The sequence below is a fragment of the Ruditapes philippinarum genome, unplaced genomic scaffold (genome assembly GCF_026571515.1).
Source record: "Ruditapes philippinarum isolate M1 unplaced genomic scaffold, ASM2657151v2 ctg1680_1_1_1_1, whole genome shotgun sequence".
Taxonomy (NCBI): Eukaryota; Metazoa; Mollusca; class Bivalvia; order Venerida; family Veneridae; genus Ruditapes; species Ruditapes philippinarum.
Window position 1 is genome coordinate 187,482 of NW_026866822.1, and position 24,084 is coordinate 211,565.

The window sequence follows — 24,084 nt, forward strand, 5'->3', positions numbered from 1 at the left end:
ATTCTGTAGATTTTCTATATTGTTGGATATTAACACACAAGATAAATACCTTGACGTCTCCCATATCGATGCCAAGGTCAAGGTCATTCATATCCCTCACAAGGTCATTGGCGAATACTGAGGATATTGCCGTGGCAATTTGAGCCATGCATTAAGATGCGTATTCACCAATATAAATATAACACTAACGACGCAAGCCAATTAAGTTGTGTTTGTTAATTGGATTGCATTAAAGGCCCATTATGTCTCAGAAATGCTATCATTTTTATTTCTTAAAAGCTTTTTTTATTTTTGTTACCTTGTTATAGTTTGCAAAAAAACTCATTTGCCGTATAGTTGGACTATCTTTGCTTCTCTGACTTAGTTGGCAATTTGCATAATTATAGTGATTTGTATGGGAGTCAAAATACTACTTTATTTACATTTTACTACCTTTACAACACATTACTGCACATTCACCGCTACTTTCCTCAGCAACATGCTCTAAATTAACACATTGTATACACATGTTTGACTTTTCTAAAAACATTAGTAAATAGTGATTTCTGAGTTTACCATTGCATGGAGAATGAAAGGAAATAATGAAATATTAACAAGACACCATTTCTTTAATTGTATTTGAAGATTCGGTTTTTATGTCGTTTGTTTTGTTTTAATGTTTTGCATATATTATGTTATAGTCTACACTCTTTTTAAATAATATTTAGAATTCATTCGGATTAAAATACATATGCCGTAAATCACAATACAAATCGAGACAAAACAGTGTTTCTAAGTCGCTATATATCCGTGTACACAATTGTGTAAGCAATTGGCCGTTTCCATTAAAATATACTACAAAAATAAAGAACAATGGCAACAGTAGGGATCGAACAACGGACCTCTCATATGTTAGACAATCACTTAACCGGATGTGCTATTGCACGACCTCATTATCAGGCTTGTGCACCTGTCAAACCATTAGTTATTTACTCCATATTAATTCCCGTAAACTACACGGACAAATATGGAAGTGTGATCGCATATTTAAATGAGTGCTATAATTTATTCATATTTGACATGTCAATAAAATCCGACTATACCACAGAAATCACTGAAGTGCCGTGTTAATCTGGTGTCATTATAGTACAATGTAGCTTGCCACCAGAGCATGCTGACTTTCATGAACATTTTGGAAATGTATATAAAAGTGTGAAATGAAAAATAATGTAATTTACACATTGTAAATAGGAATCTAGTAAATTACCAAATAAATGTCAAAATATGCAAAACAAAAACAGCAATTACTACGTAACGCAACAGAAACATGGTGATGAATACTGCAAAATCAGTCATTAGTCGCACATAACATGTAAATTCCCATCTTTGTACTTTCTCCTCTAATTTGATTTTCTTGATATTTTTACTCATCTCGTGTAGAAATACGGCGACTTAATCAAGTAGTTCCCCTTGTTTGGGACATTTAAGTCACAACAAATTATAAAACAAAGTATAATACACATGATACAGAAGTTTAATGTACTTTTGATAGAGCAACAGTCACATGAAAAGCTATATATATGTATTATTACACCTAAACAAGCGTATCGAAAACTTCTTATCACAATATCGTAAATTGATACAGTAAACAATTTATAACATTCATATTTCTACTGAATACACAAAGGTTTGATATGTTTTAAATTCTTCCCACATTTTAAACACTAGCCTACATTCTTTTAATTTTGTATTTTTGGGTAAATACTACTGTAAAAAGCACTTTAAATGAATTTGATAATTTTACTACTTAAATTATTTATGATACTAAACAATGTCATGAAACACTTAAACTAAAAATGTTCTATTCTTTCACTGCTTTAGTTTAATCATCTCACAAAAAATTTGCCGATCTACCCCTATCTACATATAGCCGAACGGGATAACTTTTTGCACGGTTGCTCGGGTTACTGACATTACACGGACATCTCTTATAACTCCATGTTGGAGTGGTATTTTACTGTTATGATGTAAACTTTTGCCCTAAACGTTTTGTATATGATGTCTATACAATGATGAGACGTAAACAAAGATTATAACTATTGTGTTAATATTAGATTAAAAAAATAGGTTGTGGCGTTTGTGGCCGAACGTTTGTGTCATTGACTTCAATCCACTTGTCCCGCACCGCCGTGGGTTCGAATCTCGTTAGGGACTTTGAATTTTTAATGCGAGTCGAAACGTTGGTGGTTCTACTCAGGTGCTCGTTCGTGCTTGAAATAATGCATGGAGGGTCACCTGAGGTCTTCCTCCATCGGTAAAGCTGGAAAGTCGCCATATGACCTGTATTGTGTTGGTGCGACGTTTATCCAACCCCCTTCCCACTAAATCAACAACAACAAACAGTAGGTATTATGAACAAGGCAGTATGAAAGTAAAGAAATATATCATTATTTTGAAAATTAATGATGAACAACATATATGACACAAATTTCGCTTTGTCTTTTAAGGAAATAATGCAATTACGTAATGACGTATCATGATCTAAATACAGTATATTGAAGTAAAGCACAAGCATCACTACAATACGAATACCTATGAAATCACGGGTCGAATAAATGATTATAACGACGTACCCTCTAGGCTAAACACGTGCTTTTACATGGTATCTCGTATAAATCAAAGATTAAACATTTTTTCGTTTCCTCAAAATACTCAAAAGTTAAGTCATGCATAAAGCACCACGAATCAAAAATTCAATAAGCAAATAATAACAATAACAATAAGAAGAATATGGCGTGTCCCTTGAAACTAATTTGAGCCGTGTCACGACAAAACCAACATAATGGGTTTGCGACCAGCATGGATCCAGACCAGCCTGCGCATCTGACGCGGCTCATTTATGTTAGATGAACGAGCGTTTAGTTTACGTATCTTGGATCAAGTACAGTGTATGCACGATACAGTCTGGTTGTTTTCTTTGGTAAAAGATGTTCCGTGTAATACTGAATTAACTCTTCAACTGTCGAAAAATACATAGTGCTGTCAATTGTCACGCCGTTATTCTGAAAGAAAAATAAGACATTTTATAGTCTGATTTTATTGACCTGTCAATAATGAATACATTATAGCACTCATTTAAATATTCGATCCCACTTCGGTTTTGTCCGTTTATTTTACGAGAATTAATATGGAGTATATAGCTAACTTTTGGAAAACTCCAACTAGCTTAATGTTAGTTCTCGTAACATCCGCAATAGCACAGTTGGTTAAGTGATTACCTTATGTATGAGAGGTTCGGGGTTCGATCCCTTTTTTTGACATTCTTTTTAGACTTATTCTGTCTTTATTTTTAGGTATATTTTAAAGAAAATGGTCAAGAGCTTGCAAATTGTCTACACGGATATGAAACAACTAAAAGAAACACTGAAATTTCACATTTTGTAATCTGAATGAATTTTCAGTATCAATCTTAAACAATGTTATACATACAAAAATATAGTATTTACAAAAGAGTGCAACACATATTAAAACAGAACAACCATAACTTCAAAAATTTTGAAAATAATTATGAATAAGAAAAAAACCCTGGACATACACTGTCTCGATCTTACAACATGTAAGACATTTTGATATTATATACCCGTGGTTTACCCTATTGCGCTATAACGGTGAGTGTAGCTAGTTCATAGAAACTAGATGAATTTAATCACATCTTACTGCATACCTCTCACGGAATTTACCGAACATTTATCGAATATTAATATATTCTGTGCATTGACCGTATAATGAGTATGGAATTGACAGGTTAATAAAATCAAACAATAACATTAGTCAAAATTTGCCGTCGTCCATTTGTGAATGATGTCTTGTCTGTATCTACAACTTCAAACTGAATCAGACTTTTTTATGTTTACCATCATGTTACCGTACCTAATTATTATTATGCTACTTTACTACTGTTATCCCGGCGGCCTTTGGACCACCTTGGAAAAAACGAAATGAACGTGTGACAACGCGGTATGAGGGGAAAGGCAAACGTACCGTTATTTTCTGTTGATGCCGTTCCATAATTTAAACTGCCGCGGCAGCTCGATTCTGAATACGGGCCATTGTTGCCAAAGGTCTTTATTTTTCAGATGTGTACTGTGAAAAAGTACTGTTACATTTGTAACAGGAGACATTTTTTAATCACATGGTACATTTATACTTGATCACTTAGTTAGAAATTATCTAATTAGTGAGGGGATAACAATACTGTCTCATTATGATATATCATAAAAGCAAAAATGTTTTTACCTTCGGGTAAATTTTAAACTCTTTTAAGCATCCTTCAATGTTAACCGAAAGAACCTGTAAATGTGAAAGACATGCTTGTAATTAGTAAAATAAGAAGTCTGATATCTATTAATACTCATGAACATATGTATGTACATAATTCTAACAAGATATTTTTTTCATATTTATAGATGCTTGTATTATAATTGCAACATGCATATTGTTTTACATTTGAATATCAATAAGAATTTCAATTTGAACAAGATCAACAAAACATTGTTTTTTTAATTAAGAAATTATAACGAAATGTGCAACAATATACCTCTTTTCCATCAGATCTTGATTTTCTAACTAGATATGTCCCTTCTGGTCTTTCCACCAACAACCTGTATTACAAAATGAAGTATCAGTTAACAAAGCCATTTACAAAAATTTCTGCCATTAGTACATATTTAGGGTAATAAACAATATTATCATGTTACAAAGTTAAAATCCGTTACTATATATATCTGGTTGCCAAACCGGCATACCGATGCCCTATGTGTGCCTGAAATAATGCACGGAAGGGCATCTGGGGTATTCCTCAACCAGTAAAACTAGAACGTCGCTGTGCCGACGGGACGTAAAACCCGATCAAACAAACAAACGTACTAGTCATATTACAACACTAGCCTTTCATTAAGGGTCTTTTCATGATAATACGATTGGTGTTTGAAGACGTGACGACAATTAATAAAAACTATGGCATTATTATTTCCATTGTTTTTTAAAACAATCAATATATGAATAAAACAATTTCATCCAAATAAATGTACATTGTATAATTATATGTCAATCAAAAAACTTTTCTTATCAAAGAAACATATCATCTTATGGTTCCTTGCCCTTGATTATGGCAGTTAACGATCAATCTGATTAAAGTCAGCCCCTAAATAACGCTACGCATTGGTAAGAAGTAATAAGTAGATCTGAGCTTAAGTCAGATTAAGTAACGATATACATTTTAGATCAATTTTGTTAACTAGTAATTTATTTATCTGACAAGTTATCAATGACTGTTTCTGATAAAAATGAAACAAAATTTACTGTTCTATTTGACCCCTATCACTTCCGTCGTATTCAAATGCTTCCCTGAGAACGGCATTCTGAAAATGAAAATTATTTATTTCAACAATTGACACAAAATCGTGTGATTTAATTAATAAATCTTCACTATCTATTATTAACAATTACTTTTTTAATTTTTTTCAGCAATAATGAATTGTCCCTACGGCGAGTGATGGGTCAGTGCAGCTTGTACGTTCTTCTTCCTATATTGTATATATTATTCTGATAACATTATTATTTTATGTCGATTTAATTCGTGAGCTGTCATCAAAAATGTTTTATGAAATACTAGTATACATACAACGGAAAATCAAAGTCATAATTAATTGTAGATAAATGATAATACCGATAATAATTAAATGTACATAAATGATAATTCCAATAATAATTATAGCAGATAAATAATAATACCAATAATAATTAAATGTAGATAAATGATAATACCAATGCAGTATAATTTGCTACATGTTCATTTCTTTATGCACCAAATACATAAAAACTGCCCAATTGTAGTATAATTTCAATATCAATTTTACACAATGTGGGGTTCCTCAGGGCTCAATCCTTGGACCCTTTCTCTTTTTAATTTATGTAAACGATATGTCAGCTATGGTCAAAAATAAATTGCTTTTGTATGCTGATGATTCTTGTATCCTTGTATCTGGTAAAAGTTTATCTGTTGTTGAAAAGGCATTGACAGATGATATGGAATTGGTCAGCCAATTGTTAGTGGACAATAAGTTGTTATTGCACTTGGGTAAAACCGAGTCAATTTAATTGGGGTCCAGGCAAAAGCTTAGGTCACAATCTAACCTGCATAAAACCTGTTCTGGTACATCCATTGAATCAACTTCATCTATAAAGTATCTTGGGATTACTATAGACCAAAATCTGTCATTTTGCGCCATGGCCGAGTCTGTTCTTAAGAAGGCCAACTCTCGGTTAAAATTTCTTTACCGCAAGAAAGAGTTTCTTACTCAGCATACCAAGAAACTTCTGGTTATGTCTCTTATTCAGTGCTACTATGATTACGCATGCTCTGTTTGGTATAATAGCTTGACACAGTCTTTAAAATATAAGTTACAAACTTGTCAAAACAAAATAATGAGATTTGTACCTGACTTGGATTCCAGAGCCCATATTGACCCATCCCACTTTAAGTCCCTTAACTGGTTACCGGTCCACAGAAGAGTTGAACAGATAATGTTGTGTCATGTTTTTAAGATAAAAAATGGCCTGTCTCCGGATTACATGTTTGAACACTTTATTTCGCAAGATTCCGTACATAAGTATAGTACAAGACTAAGTCAAAAGGGTGGGTATTGTCTACCTAAGGTCAAAGGTCAGGGTTCTAAATCCTTTGCTTTCTCTGGTATTAAATTATGGAATGATTTACCTGTCGAGTTAACGGAGATCAACAGGTTACAAAGTTTTAAGGTTGCCATCAAAAGTCATCTTATGAACAGTACTTGATTTTTTTACTATGTTTTTACATATTTCGGCTCAGGATTTTAAACTGTCTGCAATTTTTCTTTTTACAATTTTAGTAATGTGTTTTAAATCCTAGCTGTAAACAGGAGTATCATTAACTCAAGATTTGACTGTGATATACATTTTTATGATTTATTAGTATTTTTAAACATGATTATATTTAGGTCTGCCTCTCTATGTCATGCCGCCAATACAAAGGACCACAATGGAAATAAGAGCTTTTTTGCCCCTTTTTGTGTTATCCTTGGTTTTGATAAGCATGTCATAGTTTTCTCGTATGTGATATAGTATTTAATAATGCTCATTATTTTATCCTAATAAGATAGATGTTATATTGTCAACTATGTATATGCTTCCTTTGCCGAAAAAAATCTATCTATCTATCTAACCGTACAGTTTCTTTGCACCTTGTTGTAATTTTCCTTAACTCTTTTCACAAAATTGTCAAATAAATCTCCAAAACATGTACAGGATAGTTGGCTGAAAAGTCCAAGTAGGGCAAACTAATGTTATTTTTAAAAAACTAAAGACGCCAGGGAGATAATCAGATGCATTTTCCTAAAATTTGAATTCTACCTAAACTATTCAACAATAAACACATTAAGATGGTTATAAAGAAGGTTGGTTATAAAGAAGGTTGGTTATAAAGAAGGTTGGTTATAAAGAAGGATGGTTATAAAGAAGGATGGTTATAAAGAAGGTTGGTTATAAAGAAGGTTGGTTATAAAGAAGGTTGGCATACCAGATTGACGGATGCTGGTAAAGAGGCTGCTTTCTTTTCATGTTGGATTTTTGTTTGTTTGTTATCGTTTGGTAATGCTGGCTTAAAATTTGGTTTGATAGGCGTCTTCTTCTCTGGAGGCTTCGTACTTGCTGGTAAATATAATATGATCAATTATGGGAAACGATATACATGTGTGTTGGACAGTATAACAGCTGGTATGGCAGAAATTGTGACTACTGCCTCGCGTTGGTAAGTCAAAATAAGCATGTATTTGTAAATGCAAAATTTGTGAAGAGCAATACATATATTTTTTTTCAATCAACATGAAGGAAACAAAAGTACATATTATATCAATTGAAAATGAAACATATTGAAATGTAAAATACGTATTTCTTGATCATCTGAATGTAAAAAGAGTAAAGACGAGCACTAGATATGATTATTTCTAAAAAGTCTATTTTTTTATTCATATACTCATTTAACACAGGTGTTGTGGAGCTGATAAATGTATGCGTATATTACAGATTGCATTTAAATAACACTGTAAGAAAACAATTCGTACCAATTTTACTGAAATAAAATAGAAAAAAATAGCGCCCTATTGGCACCCATAAAATATGTCTCTTGTCAAAACAGGCCATGTGCTTTACCAAAACAACAAGCACCTTGTTTAAAAAAAGATATTGTACAAAACATATGTCGTGTTGGAAGGCAAGTGCCGTGTCCAAAAATAAACACATTTACAGAAAAGAGTGCTATCTATAAGATACAAAGAAAGAAAGAAAGAGTACCTGGTGCCGGCATAGGTGGTCGGTTATCTAACATTGATTCATCTATAGTTGTATAGTCTTTCTCTATAAGTATAGGTACAGTAAGATGAAAACATTATATAATACAATCAACTTTATTTTTCTGCATCTGGAGTAACTTGACTTAAATCATGGAACAAATGAAACACCTTAGGAATCTTTAGTTTGTATGTATTTATCTTAGTTCGATTGTGCTGGAAGCTATAAGCTTATTGAAACCCTCTCGAATCCGTTCCTGAAACTAACAACTAGTTAGCAATGAGTGTAAAGTTTCTTGCTCAAAGAAACAAGGGCTTGCCGCTGACGGGGTTTGAACCCACGCTGTCAGCAATCCTTAGATCACTAGTCTGACGCATTAACCACTCGGCCACGTCGTTACTGAGTCCAAATAATTCCTGTAAATAATATTTTGACACAATACAAATACAGGTATGTGGAAGGCACCACCTGTACATTGGTAATCAGTCTTTATCATTTGTTGAAGATACTTTTACATACCCTGCTGAAGACAAAATATGAAAAGTCTTTGCTATTAGTACAAATCTGAACATACGTGCAGTCAGAACATGCCGTAAAACTGTCAGTTTTGTATTTTGATTTTGAAATTTCTAATTCAATGGACGACCTGTTCCCAATTCAAATCTAGAAAATTCCATAACACAACTGTGGTAGGTTAATATATAATGTTATATTAGGTCACATACCTCCCCCTGGATCATCATCATCATCTATTTCTTCTTCTTCTTCATCATCATCATCAACTGGTAACTCTGGTACCCGTTTACCTTTCTTTCCATTAGACTTTTTATCTGGTTCCCGTTTAGCCTTTTTTCCTACAGATGCATTTTCTATTACAGGTTTCTCAATGTAAACATACTCGTCCCTGTTCTCATCTGTCCTGAAACGACAATACAATAAACCATGTGCCCCAAATACAATAAACAAAAATTCAAACTTTTTTCTTTACAAAATCCCCGAACTAACTTCAATGTTATCAGAGGGGATAAAAATTTTACTTTTGAATCGCTGTTGACAATTTGACTAGCCTTTAACTTTTATTATTCCTGGACAATAGAACTTTTCTATAGATTTTACTTTATATTTTATAAAAGAAATCTCAGTTGATATGTTTTTCTTACATCTTCGATTTAGACTTTATTCATTACTTTTATTTACAGTATTTGATTATTAGTGTATTATTAAGTTATATTTTACTTACTTTTCTGTTACTTTATGAGCTTTTACCATTTCAGCTTTTAAGGATTTCATCCATTCCTACAATGATATTTAAAACTTCATGACCAATGTACTTCCATGAAGGCGAACCATTTATTCTACCAAGTTTTATGTCTGTTAAAAGTTTAGATTCATGAATGCTTCCCTCCCCCAAACGAAACGGTCCGAATGCTAATAAAGACCACGCCTCTCTTTTGCAATCAAGCCTTTTTATTGCGTGAAAATATTTGAAAATAATCAAAACGGCTTACATAATGGGTTTGTCTATTATTTAAATTATTACTGACGCATCTACTTCGATATTCTTATACAGTATTTCAATGTCATTATTTAACATTCATCATAATTCAGACATGACCAATACAATTCATTCTATAAAATCTATAAAATGATGTGCAACACAACACACCAGTATGGCAAGCAGGGCGCTAACATGATTTTGAGAAGACGATTTGTGTCTCGTTCTTGCACCAACACGCCAAAGTCTCATTTGTGGTATGCGTATCAAGTTTTGCCTTTTATTTGCAGTTCTGTCCCTTGAGAACGATGACAAATTCTTAAATCGACATGATGCGGGACTTACCCGCAATGGCAACATACTGCAGTCACTACCATATAAGTAATTATTAGGTTTATATTTTCAGATAACATTACTTCAAGTTAAATAATCTAAAATTGACAATAAAATGTGTTGTATGTGCACGCATTACAATATATTATTGCACGAATACTTCCCTGTAGATACAAAAACATCTACCATTTTCTTTGAAGCTTGCTGTATAATTTTGCGTGATCAAATAATACATATATCAGTCTGATTCAACATTATATTAATTGAAAGGTTCCGCTGCAATTCATTAGAATAAAATGTAAATACGTCAGTGTAAATTTAAGTAGTCACATAAATGAGCCGTGTCATGACAAAACCAACATAGTGCGTTTGCGATCAGCATGGATCCAGACCAGCCTGCGCATCCGCGCAGTCTGGTCAGGATCCATGCTGTTCGCTATCAATTTCTCTACTTGTAATAGGTTGTTAAGCGAACTGCATGGATCCTGATCAGACTGCGCGGATGCGCAGACTGGTCTGGATCCATGCTGGTCGCAAACCCATTATGTTGGTTTTGTCGTGACGCGGCTCAAATCATTTTACTTATCGGATGAGTCATAGCGTTCTGGATATATTGCGACTATTAAATTTATTTGTAATAACAAATTTTATTTTATGCCTTTTGTGGTAATTTTCAAGCAATTCCCTTTTCAACAGATATTGTGTCTATAAAAGAGGACTTCATTATGATTAAACAGTCATATGTGACAACTTGAAACAACACGATATTTAATGGTCACTTAAACTTATAAACTACAGTTGTATACAAACATTTCTTCTGTTTGACTATCAAACGACACAACTGAATTAATTAAGTGCTTATAAAAAGGTTGAGAAAACTATGATTTCTAACTTGAAATTAATAAATAAGTCAGCTAGTATAGTTGCCAATAAAGGAAACAAAAATGTACTCATTCTCGTCTTACAGCAAATGAAAAAAAAACTATATTCTCAAATACGGGTCTTCCTATTTGCTAACAATATAGAAGTATTGATCTTCACTGAAATGCCATCATTTATTCATTCGTGATCGTAAAAGGCGACTGAATGGGATTGAATATCTGGAGTCTATATGCATCTCTTAGAGTTTCGTTTATAACACCCAAGGTTAGCACCTCAAAAAACGTCTTTCCTGTTCGGCGCAAAATGATCTAAATTGTGTTGGTGGAAACAAACAAACAACCAAAAACAACAACAACAACAACAAATAAACAACAAAACAAAACAAAAAAGACAACAACAAAAATGAAAAACTTTCTTCAATAAAATCTGTTAATACGGCACATAATTGATGAAGAACTTCTGTGCAGAGTCAAGAGAGACCAAAGGCTGTTTCAACGTGGTATGTAGGTATGTACAAGTCAGGAATCAGTTTAATTTATTGTAACATTTGATCAAACCGTATCACATGTAAAAAAAGAATGAATTACTAGGTTAGCATCATTATGTTCAAGAGTGTAATACCCGGTAGTCGTGCAAAAGTATTCATGATGCACCAGCGTACCGGATGTGCATATCAAGTAACGTAGGAATGTGAAAATAACGCACGAATTGTGCAATATAAACGCAGAAATGTACAATTCTATAGCCGAAACTAGCACCATGGGAAGGAAATGGAATAATATAATTTGTAGTCAATCAAATTGACAGAAATGATTTAGCATATAAGGTTATTTCAAACTCATTTGAAACTATTTCCAGGAAGGTGCTTGCTTTTTAAGAGAATGACAACCTGGGCGACCTCTCGTTTTATATTACACTGAAATTAGCAGAAAAAATGTGATTGACACGATTTTAACGAGGCAATGGCGATTTTGTGATTGCTATATATGTAAAGGTACCTTTTTTATCTGCTTCCTTTTAGTATTATATGACTCTAGAAGTTAGGGAAATGTCTAAGGTATACTAAATAGCAAGACAATGAAATTTAAGTCGGTTTTTATTTACTAAAATAGTCCAGTTAATGTTAAAGTCGACCTCATAACTGTAGTCAGGTCGTCATTCTCACGAAAGATCTTAAAATAGACATATTCTTTGTAATATTGATATGCTAGTTAAAATAAAATGTTATGACAGCCGCATGTGCTTATTCGTTTCCTTAATTTGTATAATTGTAAACAATGGCCCGGTTTTCTAACCGTGTTACACCGTTCGGGTATAGGTTTTCACAAATCGTACACAATTCCCACGTTACTTGATATACACTGTGTACATGGTAATATTATAGGCATAGTAGTGTGAAACAGGAATTTACAATGCCGTTGTATTTATCAGTCACCGTACATCGTATCATCTTTTCACACGAAACAACGTTCTTGTGATGTGAATGATAATATATATCGGAGAAACGTAAAATATTGTAATATATATCATTTTCCAACTCGTAAAATAGTCTACAATGTCCATACAATATTGAAGTTCCAGTGATGCTCGTGTTTATTTGAAGCTTTTTTGTTTTTTTTTATATATATACATAATATTTTTTGGTTGGAATTTGCATCATATTAACCCTTTACGAGTTAAATTGCGACTTTCCACCTTTACCGATTAAGGAAGACCTCAGGTGCCTCTACTCGCATTATTTCAAACACGAGCGGATCCCTCCGTGCATTATTTTAGACACGACCGGCATCTGAGTAGAACCATCGACATTCCATACGCTAGCTGGATAGCTTTCTCTCAAAATGATTTCATTACTTAAAACAAAATACAGTGTATAATATTGCATGTATATTTCGATACCGATTATCACAAACCTCATTCATAAAGCTTAACTTTGGTAAAAAAAACCTCTCAAAAACAAATACATTTTAAAACATATCAAGTAGGTTGATCTAAGATTGATATAATATAAATCTATTGATCAATATGTAATCAATTTGAACTTAATTTTATAGCAGGTACAGACAAAAAGTATGAGTACGTGCAATTCAGTACCCGGAAGACATTTGCAACCAAATATACATTCACATGTATCTACTGACGGGACAATTACCTAAATAGCATGTTAGAATAATTTGTGGCTTTAAAGAAGACCCATTGTGAAAACAGTGTATCTTACACGGCTAATAATATACTAAACGGGTATGAAAAATTGATGTTGAATCGACTTAATGTTAAAATGCAAATGTGATTCGAACGCCATTTTACCTTCCTTTCCTGCTCGCTTATACAGGAGAACAGAAGTGATTTCCCGCCTTCCTCTGCCGGGAATATACAGAAAGACCATCTAACACTCCCGTCATCATTTCGTGACAGTCTGAATATAACAACAATATATATGTAAGGATTTGATTTTTGATTCTTTACCATATATATAACAACAATATACGATAAGGATTCTATTTCATACCATATAACAACAATATATTGCAAGGAGTTGATTTATAATTCTTTACCATAATCCGTCGGAAAAAAGCAAACTTAACTAAATACTATCAATACAGTCATTAAATGAAACTTACATAACTACTATTTAGATGTTTTGCTTTTTGAAAGACCGGCTGAATAAAAAGATGCATGTTGTATATATATATATATATGGTGTTAAATAGGAACTGTGTCTGACATCGTTTGTAACAGCAGCAACACAATAAATGTTCAGATGCTTATATTAGCAATGAAGTGAAATGTGGAAATAGTCATGATTTAACAATTACTGCTTCCACAATATATTGTATCAGAACTAGTAAAAAGGCGTTAAAGAACTATTCTAGATGTAAAACTTAGTTGACTTTAGACAATTCTAAATTGAAACTGATATGGGATGACAAGGTTGGCAATATTTGCACCCAAAAATACCTTAATCACCGTATATATTCTGTAATGAAATAATTCAGGATTTGTGCAAAAACGCATCAAATTGTTCAAATGTATGGCAAAAATGGAACAAGACGGCCTAGTATAGGGATTCGTATCTTAAAGCGCATACAGTTACTTTAACCATCATTTAATATTTCCAGTAAATGCTTTCGTAAGAAAAAAGATCTTGATGAGAATTCTTTGTGATACATCAGTGTACATGTGTACAATGACATTGACTCTGTGCTTCATTTACAAATTCGGCTTTACCTCAAACCTTTTAAAAAAGTGGCATGGTGTTATTTATCTGCTTCTGTCAGACCTAGTTAGGTAAATACATGAAACAAAGTATCACATTGGTTATTACAGAAATAAATATCAACGTAATACAAAACTCGCAATCACATTTAGTTACAGGCTTTTCTCCAGCTGAACAATTCTTAGGAAATATGACGCTTGACCATCAAAATGTTTCCTGATTACTAACAACATGGATCTGCCTACATATTTCATATTGTAAATCACTGTGAATTCCCGCGTGGTAAGCGTAAATGTGGTGAGTTTGTATATGATCAACGGACATTTGCCCATAATCTTAGGACATGCTTGCAAATAACAAAAATAAAATTAAGTGATACATTTAGTGTCAAGGTGATTATTTATCCGACGGGATTCAATTTGAATAGGATGCATTCGTACTTTATGGTAAGGAATTGTTCTAGAACCTTTTTCATGAATATGATAAAAAGAAATTGAAATTTGCCGAGAAACACATGGGATACATGTATGTACGGTTTACAGTTTATATATCTGTACATATATAATAAGGTGACTTATAGGCCCAACGGGCAACGTGTTTTTTGTATGTATTCTTATCATGTATATATAAGCAATAAATCTGCTATCTAAACTTGTTCTAGTATAATCTGGTGAATATTACCTTAGAAATAGCCGCAGACTATACGACATCTGAGGACAAGATGCCAGCTCGTCTTTGAACACATAGATACACCCTCTTGATAGAACAACAAATTTCTGTCGCCCTTAAAGTGTATAAAGCTATATATATATCTGATAACTGAAAAAAATTATCATTGTAAAATTAAATTTATACCCAAGTGAAATTCGGTAAGAATATCTGATGTCATATGGAAGACACTTAATTATTTGTAAACCTTCTCCGCAGTTTAAATTGTTTTGTACATTTATGCTATATACTGTCTTGCCATATATAATGCATTGTATATACTCATGGGCTATATAGCCTTATGGAATAGTGAAAATAAACTTATTTATCTGATGCAAAAATTATTGTTTGAATTTTAAAAAAAGTATACCTCGAAAATGCGTGTATAAAATAAATATAGTAATTTATTGCATTAAAAGCGAATTGTGCATGCACAATATCATTGCTAAATAATTAAACGGATAAAACCCTACACAAAATAGCAAAATAATATTTTGTTCCGCGACATTTAATTCTGTTTACGTACATAATTCAGGTATGTTAAATAACAGAGACATTCTATGTTACAACTTTTCCGCGAATCAACCACCAGTCTAATGTTACTGTGGATACATTTTATTGATATAGATTTATATCCTTTGAATAGTTAAAATTGTTAAAATAGAATAAACATGTATATTGATATCAATAGTTGAGAGGATCAGAATAATCTTTTTAGAATTGTCAGGGCGCAAAGTTTCGTTATGATCTTTTAAAATGAATTACAAAGAAACGGTGTTAGTCAAAGGAAATAACTTCCCAAACACCACGATACTAAAAACTTACATTTCAAGAATTTGAAAAGTCTTTCGAGCGATCCTTGTTTTCTAAGGAAACCAGACTTTTGACAATGTCCTATACACAGCAAATCTTGTGCCCCTGTAAATATATACGTATGATTTTTATATATCCACATATTTAATGCGTTCTTTAGCATATGAATGTATAAAACTCTTAGAAAGAGATTTAACAATATGATTTGAAAGTGAATTGATCTATAATGAAAGGTCTGTAATACAATAAATTATTACGTTGATAGTATTTGATATCAAACATAACAACAAACCACGAAAGAATTGCAAATGTGCATGGAAGTTTTAGGAATGGAAAGTATGAGATACATTATCTTATATTGCATATATCTATATATAGCAGATTTGTTCCAGAACAAAATATAATTATTCATCAAAAATGTCCATACTAAATCACTGGGAACTGTATCTACATTTATTTTGCAAGCATAACATTATAAAGATATCCAAAATGACACGTTTATATTGTTTTTAACAATATTCGGAAGATTTTATGAAAAATGTGTCTATTGTAGATCGATACACTTTAAAGAATATATATCAAACAATTTAAATGTTCTCTATCTCTACAGATACAACATTTAACTACAAAGTTCTTTCAAAATTCATATGTGGTCCAACAATTTTACTGTCACTTTACAAGATGCATATGTATTTTTTATACAATAAGTATTCAACTCTTAACCCGCATGACACGAAAGCGATCAGTTTGTATACAGCCAGGTCAGATTGACCAGACTATTGCAAGCCTGACCAGACTATTGCAAGCCTGACCAGACTATTGCAAGCCTTACCAGGCTATTGCAAGCCTGACCAGGCTATTGTAAGCCTGACCAGACTATTGCAAGCCTGACCAGGCTATTGCAAGCCTGACCAGACTATTGCAAGCCTGACCAGGCTATTGAAAACCTGACCAGGCTATTGCAAGCCTGACCAGACTATTGCAAGCCTGACCAGGCTATTGCACGCCTGACCAGGCTATTGCAAGCCTGACCAGGCTATTGCAAGCCTGACCAGGCTATTGCAAGCCTGACCAGGCTATTGCAAGCCTGACCAGGCTATTGCACGCCTGACCAGGCTATTGCAAGCCTGACCAGGCTATTGCAAGCCTGACCAGGCTATTGCAAGCCTGACCAGACTATTGCAAGTCTGACCAGACTATTGCAAGCCTGACCAGACTCAGACCAACCTTACCAGACTCTCCAACCTGACCAGACTCTTGACAGCCTAGTTAGACTTCTGCCGGACAGACCAGACTCCTGCCAGCCTGACCAGACTCAAGCCAACCTGCCCAGTTTCTTGCCAGCCTAATTAGACTCTTGCCAACCTGACTAGACACAGGTCAACCTTACCAGACTCTTGCCAACCTTACCAGACTCTTGCCAGCCTGACCAGATTCAAGCCAACCTGACATGTCTCTTGCCAGCCTGATTAGACTCTTGCCAAACCTGACCAGACTCAGGTCAAACCTGACCAACCTTGCCAACTGACCAGACTCAAGCCAACCTGACCAGACTCTTGACAACCTTACCAGACTCTTGCCAACCTGACAAGACTCAGGCCAGCCTGACCAGTCTCTTGCTAGCCTTATTAGACCTTGCAAACCTGACCAGACTCAGCCAACCTGACAGACTCTGCCAGTCTAATTAGACTCTTGCCAACCTGACCAGACTCAGGCCCAACCTGACCAGACTCAGACCAACCTGACCAGACTAAGACCAACTGACCAGAATCAAACCAACCTGAACAGACTCATGCAAACCTGAACAGACTCAGGCCAAACCTGACCAGAGTCAGACCAACCTGACCAGACTCAGGCCAACATGACCAGACTCAGACCAACATGACAGACCAGGCCCCTGCCAATTTTTAACCCCAACCTGCCAGACCTTAAACTTTGGTAGCCTTTTGATTGAATTTCCTACATTTGTAATCTTAAGTTTTCAAACCAAAGCAAGATCTAATTTTCATAAATTCAGCCTGTTCAGCAAGTTCATTCATTTTTAACTTAAAGCCAAGGTAAAGCAATATTTATTTTAAGAATAATATAGTTTTAAACCGTAAAATGTAATATTCATGCGGGGTGATACACAAAAAAGAAAAGATAAATTTAATGCATGGTAGGTTGGTGCGTAATATTTCTCCCAAAAGCTTTGAGGTTTTGTGTCTCTCGTTTTGGGTTAAATAGATTGTGTTGAAAAAGTACAAAAAATGGTAAACCAGCTACTTTTTAGCTCAGTGTATTATTGTTTGAAATTTGAAAAAATCTAAAAATCAACCGATATCAAACCTGTAAATATGGTAAAAATTGCTTTTAAGATAATTTGTACAGACTAATTGAATATCTGGTACACTTTCGAAAAAAAAACACGAAAAAAAACCCACCCACAATTATTCAGCAGTGGTTAATTTAGAATGTGTTGAAGCATTATTTAAGAGTGCATATTAAAATATAACTTCCCTTTATTACATAAACTAGTCACTTACACCATGACCTTATAGTAAAAGCTTATTATTTAAACATTTTATCAAATGCTCTGACAAGATATAATCAACAGATGATTAAAAGGACAAAATTTCTGCCAAAAACTAGCGCATGAAAAACTTCCTTCTTCAATGATAATCTATGAATAGATTCGGATTAAAAAAATACATGTAGCAACCTAATTAAATTGAAATGGACATACACATTGAACCATTCATTGTTCATGCCAAAGAAAAGAACATAGCTTTTATTTTCGTTGATTTTCCTAGTTTTTTTTTCGTATACAAAATGCAATTTCAACGTTATAAACCAAGTATATTTCAACACATTCCCTAAATGTAACAATGGAAATATATTAAGCATTATTATGCTGGTAAGAAACATCAACAAAAGTTAATAGTTTAAAATGAAGAGTAAGATATTAGAGGAAATATGCCATCCTTTTTTTCTCCATTTTATAGTCAAAGAATACATAAACTAACAAAATGGGATAAAGCAATTTACTTTGACTGTTGAAAAGAAAAATAGCCCTATAAAAATAACAACATATACCCCCTAAAATAATTAAAAGAACAATAAACAACGACAAAAAAAAAGAAAGGGAAAAAGCAAAACAATGAAAATTATTTAACTTAACAAATATGTACCAAACAATGTATCTTAAAGATTGTACACGTGGAAAAGTTTTGGTTATTCCAAGACTGTTGAAAAAGGCTAACAGAAAAATAGACGGCCACAACATCTTGAAAGTTTAACAAATATTCCAATAATGCTGTGTAACACCGCCCTTTCGGTCAATACGCACTTTTGGGGTCCGACCCCAAAGTGCGTTTAAACTTCGCAACCGCACTTTGGGGTCCAACGCACTGGTTTGGGGGGTCCCAAAACGGAGAAATTGACCCCCCAAAGTGCGTTAATATGCTAATATCAAAGCACTTTTGGGCAAGAGGGTTTTTAATTTTATCGATTCGTTTAAAAACGAGTACTGATTTTTTTCTATCGCTCATTGGAAATTTTAGGGGGAGTTTTAAGATGGGGGTCCAAAAATTTATAAAGCTTAATTAAAAAGGGCAATTTAAATTTTTAAACTAAAAATCTAAAAAATTTTGGGCAATAACAAAATTCGGTTAAAAAGTGACAAATTTTCATTTTTGTTTTTTTTTTGGGAAAATAAATTTTTTTTTATTTTTCATACATTTTTTCGTTTTGCATTTTTTTTTTATTTTTTTTTTTCCCCAAAATTTTATTAAATTTTTTTTCTTTTTTTACCCAAACAAAAAAGCCCTTTAAATTTTTAACAGCCCCAAATTTGGGATTAAACAGCCAGTGGTGGGCAAATTTTGCCCATTTTTGGAAAAGGCCCGTCGTTTTTGGCCCGGGGAAATTGGGGTTTTGGGCCCACCCTCCGGGCCAAATTTTTTTTTTTTATTTGTAAATTTAATAATTATTGTTTTTTTATTTATTACTTATTTAGGTTCTAATTGCGAAAGGGCGTTATTGGTAATCATTTATTATTTCCATGAAATTCACCACCAACCTCCACCCCTGAGAAAGAAATTAGAAACTTAGGTCAAATTCCTTAGCAAACCCAAATGCGAGAACTTATAGCCAGGGTGTCCGGGCCAAGCGGGGACAATACAGGTTTCAAAGGATAAAGAATTGGTTCAAGCCGCTCCTTATCTCCGGGAAACCCAGGAATGATTTTAAGGCACCTTTTACAAATCGTTAACTTCATCGCGACCATAGCAGCAATTTCTTTGGTTACCGCGGATACTAAAATTCTAATTTTTTTGAATACCCAAAAAGAAAATGTGGTATTTACAAATGCATTGCCAAATGGGTACTTAATTTAACAAGATGTTCGAAGTTTTGAAAATGGTGTTTAACAAATGGTGTAATTATCCAAACTCTACTTTGCAAATGGCGTCATGTAAAAATATTACAAACAAAAAAAATATGTACAAAAAAACTAAACTAAAATTTGTATGCAAACTAAAATAGAAGATGTATGCAAACTAAAATAAAATGTGTATGCAAACTAAAAAAGAATATGTATGCATTACTAAAAAAAGTATGTATTCAAAACTAAAAAAAAATATGTACGACAAACAAACAAAACATATTTACGAAAAACAAAAACAAAAGTATAAAAAAATACAAATGTCACTTTTATGCCCACCGTTCAAAATACCTCTAGTACAAAAATTGTGTATTCCTAGAATTAAAAGATCTGCGAAAAATATCCCATTCTGTCGGTCATTTACTTGATAAATTTTGGTGCCATATTGAGCCCCAATTTAAATTTAGTGCTCGCCAATATTTTTTTAAGCCAATCACCGACGAGGATATATTCAAATTTTTCAGGTTTTCAAATCTTAATAGAACAGATTTATATATAAACTGGACGTTTTATATTATAAAACGCAAGGGCGGAGCTAAGTTTCGAAGAGCGCCTAAAGTGAAATATACGCATGTGCAGAGATCTTGAAGTTTTACTCCTACTAATCAATATTTATGCATCATGTTTTTTCCGTACACGCGCTACGGCATAAAATTAAAAAAAGAGGTTCATTGAAATGAAAACAGGCAAAATAACATTAAAAATGTTTTATTACTTACGGAACCAGTATCATTTTTATAATTTCCAAATAAAAATTCACTTATTCCAACAAAGTATGTATGTCATATTTCTTATTTTTTATGTAAATATTACAGCCCGTGCCGCTGCACAAACCGAAAGTAGGTGCTTTTATTAATTTTACATTTATTTTGACAATATACTGCCATTGTCCGAAGATGATATGTATATGAACATAATAATATGTATGATGCAATATAATCAAGCTACAGGTTATTTCAGCCCGAAGGATATGTCGAGGTGACGGGGGCGAGGTGACGGCGAGGCAAGACATGTCGACTTTTTGTAGCTAGTACATGAAAATCGGCACATGACAAATCAGCACATAAACAAAATATTCTAGTGTTCGTGGTATACATCTTTTCTACGTGTCATAACTCCTTTCCCTATTACAATGAATTTTTACTGCATTGTTATCCATCGCTGGTTTGTTTTTAGCAGAGAATACCTGTGTATGTTCAAAGAGGGTACCGTTTGAGAATATTTCGCAAAGAGGGTACCGATATGGATATGCACCGTGATATTGTCTGATTTACCTAGACAGAATGCGGGAATAAGCTATGCAAAACACGTGACCCGAAAATGTGTACCGCTACCTCTTCCAAATATGGTTATACACATTTAAGCCATCATGTGACGTCACGCAGTGTGTTGGGCGGAAAAAATGGGCGGAGCACTAAGCCGGTTAGAGTGCATATTGGATGTTCTTCGTAAATAAGAAAGCTACAGTCGCTTCGCAAGCTCCGCTCCTTTTTAGCTTTCTTATTTACGAAGAACACCCAATATGCACTCTAACCTATACATGTTGGGAATGAAATAAAATGCAGTTAATATTTGTTTTCCAAAGAACTATAAATATACTTTATTGCAATGTTCTGGTGAAAAATCAAGTTTTTCGATCGGACTATAAATAGTGATTTTTACAAATACATTATTAAGCTTATCAACAAACTTAAGGGTTTTTGTAAGCTCCTAACAACCGTTTTATGGGAAATCTTACATACTTCTTTAGAAAGAGCAAACATGAATTTTATAATGTTAAAATAATGGTATCAGAGAAATGTAAGATGCTTGTTATCTGAATAATATAGCGATAACTGTAAAATTATTCGTCATAAAGAAGTCAAAACACTGTAGTATTTGACTTCCATATAAAATACTAATTCACCATAACTGTACTCATCATTGCCAAAAAGCAACAGATAAAAAAAGATGGTTCAGGTAATTGACCAATGTGTATTTTTTGGATAATATAGAAGAACATCAAAATAAAAAAGCTTTAAAAAAATGAAAGCATAATGGCCTTTAAAACGTTATTTTTAACCCTCGGGAGATCGATACCCCACAATCCCCTCTATACCCCAGTGAGAATTATACATAATTCTGAAGCTGCGACTACTTAAATAGTTGATAGTTTTAGTACGGACTACTACTTAAAGCCGAATCTACACCTAGTCAATTTTCTTATATGTCACATTAGCTAAAATAAATGACCAGGCAATTTTTTACTGAAATGTCTTACTAAGATTTCCCAGAATTTATAACCTTTGTCTATGCTAAGACTTTCATATTTCTTAAAAATGTGTAAATAAAAAACGGGAAAATAATGCATTTACCTAAAAACAATGTAGTTAATGAAAGTTGTACATTCTTTTAAAATACATGGAAAAATTTGAGAAAAAATATTTTAAGCTTAATAATTGATACAAATTCTTTATTTGGTGATTTATTTGTTGAAAGTTCTTCACTTACTAATCAAGACCATTTAAATTAAATCCCTATTGATTCTACTATAATTCAGGGCACATGTTTGTGTCTATTTAATACCTTGATTTTTATGTTTACCATTGGCTTTGACTGCAATATATTATTTAAAACATAATGTACATTAATTTTCTATGACCCCAAAGTGCGGTCGTTTGCCTGATGTTAGAAAATGCATATGTACCTGTTTAACGCACTTTGGGGTCGAAATTGGACCCCAAAGTGCGTAACGCACTCTGGGGTCGGACCCCAAAGTACGTAACGCACTTTGGGGTCGGACCCCAAAGTGCGTTTGATCCCAAAGTGCGGTGTTACAATGCTGTTTGCCTATTAAGGAATGTGTTATTTAAATCCCTAATTAAAATGTATTGATAGGCAGTTATAAATTTTATCAACTAGAATAGATCTATAAGATACATAGTACTTTACAATGATAATTATCATGACGATAATTATAATTATCATCAACATTATCTTCATTAACACCGTAAGATTGAACTATTAAAGCCTTACCTATGGTAGTTTGTGGACTGTCGAGAATTTCGCTTTTTCTGGAAGCCATTTTCACATCAGTTATAAAAGGAATATAAAATATTTATACCCATGTAAGCGATCGTTAGATATATGACGTTTTAAGTTAAGTAGCACTTGGTATATTCCAAATGTAACACAATATTAGCCGCGCTTTGTCAACAGTAATGCATATTATGTTTATAGTTCCTTGATCAATATGACCAATATAACTTATAAAATCTTATTTATGAATCACTTTATTTCCTTATCCACTTCAAATCCTCTCTATATAAATAATTACAACTCAGCACTTATACCACAGTATATCATGTTTATTAGATATATACACGGTTATATATTGAAATTAACCATATGCAATAACAAAACACATTATTCTTGCATTATTTCTAATACATGCTATACTTTACACATCTACCCAAAACTACCTGTCTATGTCAAAACTTCGATTTTATCCGAACCTTAACTGATACGTTAGAAATAAAATCAACAAGATTGTTTAAACGACGTGCACACTAAATCCGATTTTGTAAACGCTATATAGTTGCATGTTGACTGAAGAAACTTCCTGGTCTAGCTAGGGTATTACCTGTACTAGTCCAATGAAGTATTGTTATAAAGTATTCTGATTGCGCTCAAAAGTAAATAAAAAAATTATAATGCAATACATAGTACAATATGATAGTCTTGTTTTACATTGCGTTTTAATGAGATATAAGTACTATTTACAGTTATAAATACAGTGCCCTTTTTATGCTATTTAATAAGCGTGATTTTATTTAAAGGCACATTATGCATCAGGAATCTAGATCCACG

The 24,084-nt window shown here is 33.2% G+C and overlaps 1 protein-coding gene across 1 annotated transcript; it reads right to left on the reverse strand.

Moving 5' to 3' along the window:
- Nucleotides 1-1,497: 1,497 nt before the first annotated feature.
- LOC132733803 (SH3 domain-binding protein 2-like) lies at nt 1,498-23,811 on the reverse strand. Its single transcript, XM_060720490.1, has 12 exons — nt 23,251-23,811; nt 15,825-15,917; nt 14,973-15,075; nt 13,382-13,490; nt 9,605-9,660; nt 9,090-9,283; nt 8,368-8,430; nt 7,595-7,725; nt 5,341-5,399; nt 4,577-4,640; nt 4,276-4,329; nt 1,498-3,041 (listed from the first exon to the last, which is right to left on the reverse strand). Exons 1-12 carry the CDS (start codon nt 23,297-23,299, stop codon nt 2,898-2,900), a joined length of 1,119 nt encoding a protein of 372 aa, XP_060576473.1. The 5' UTR covers nt 23,300-23,811; the 3' UTR covers nt 1,498-2,897.
- Between the last annotated feature and the right edge of the window lie 273 nt (nt 23,812-24,084).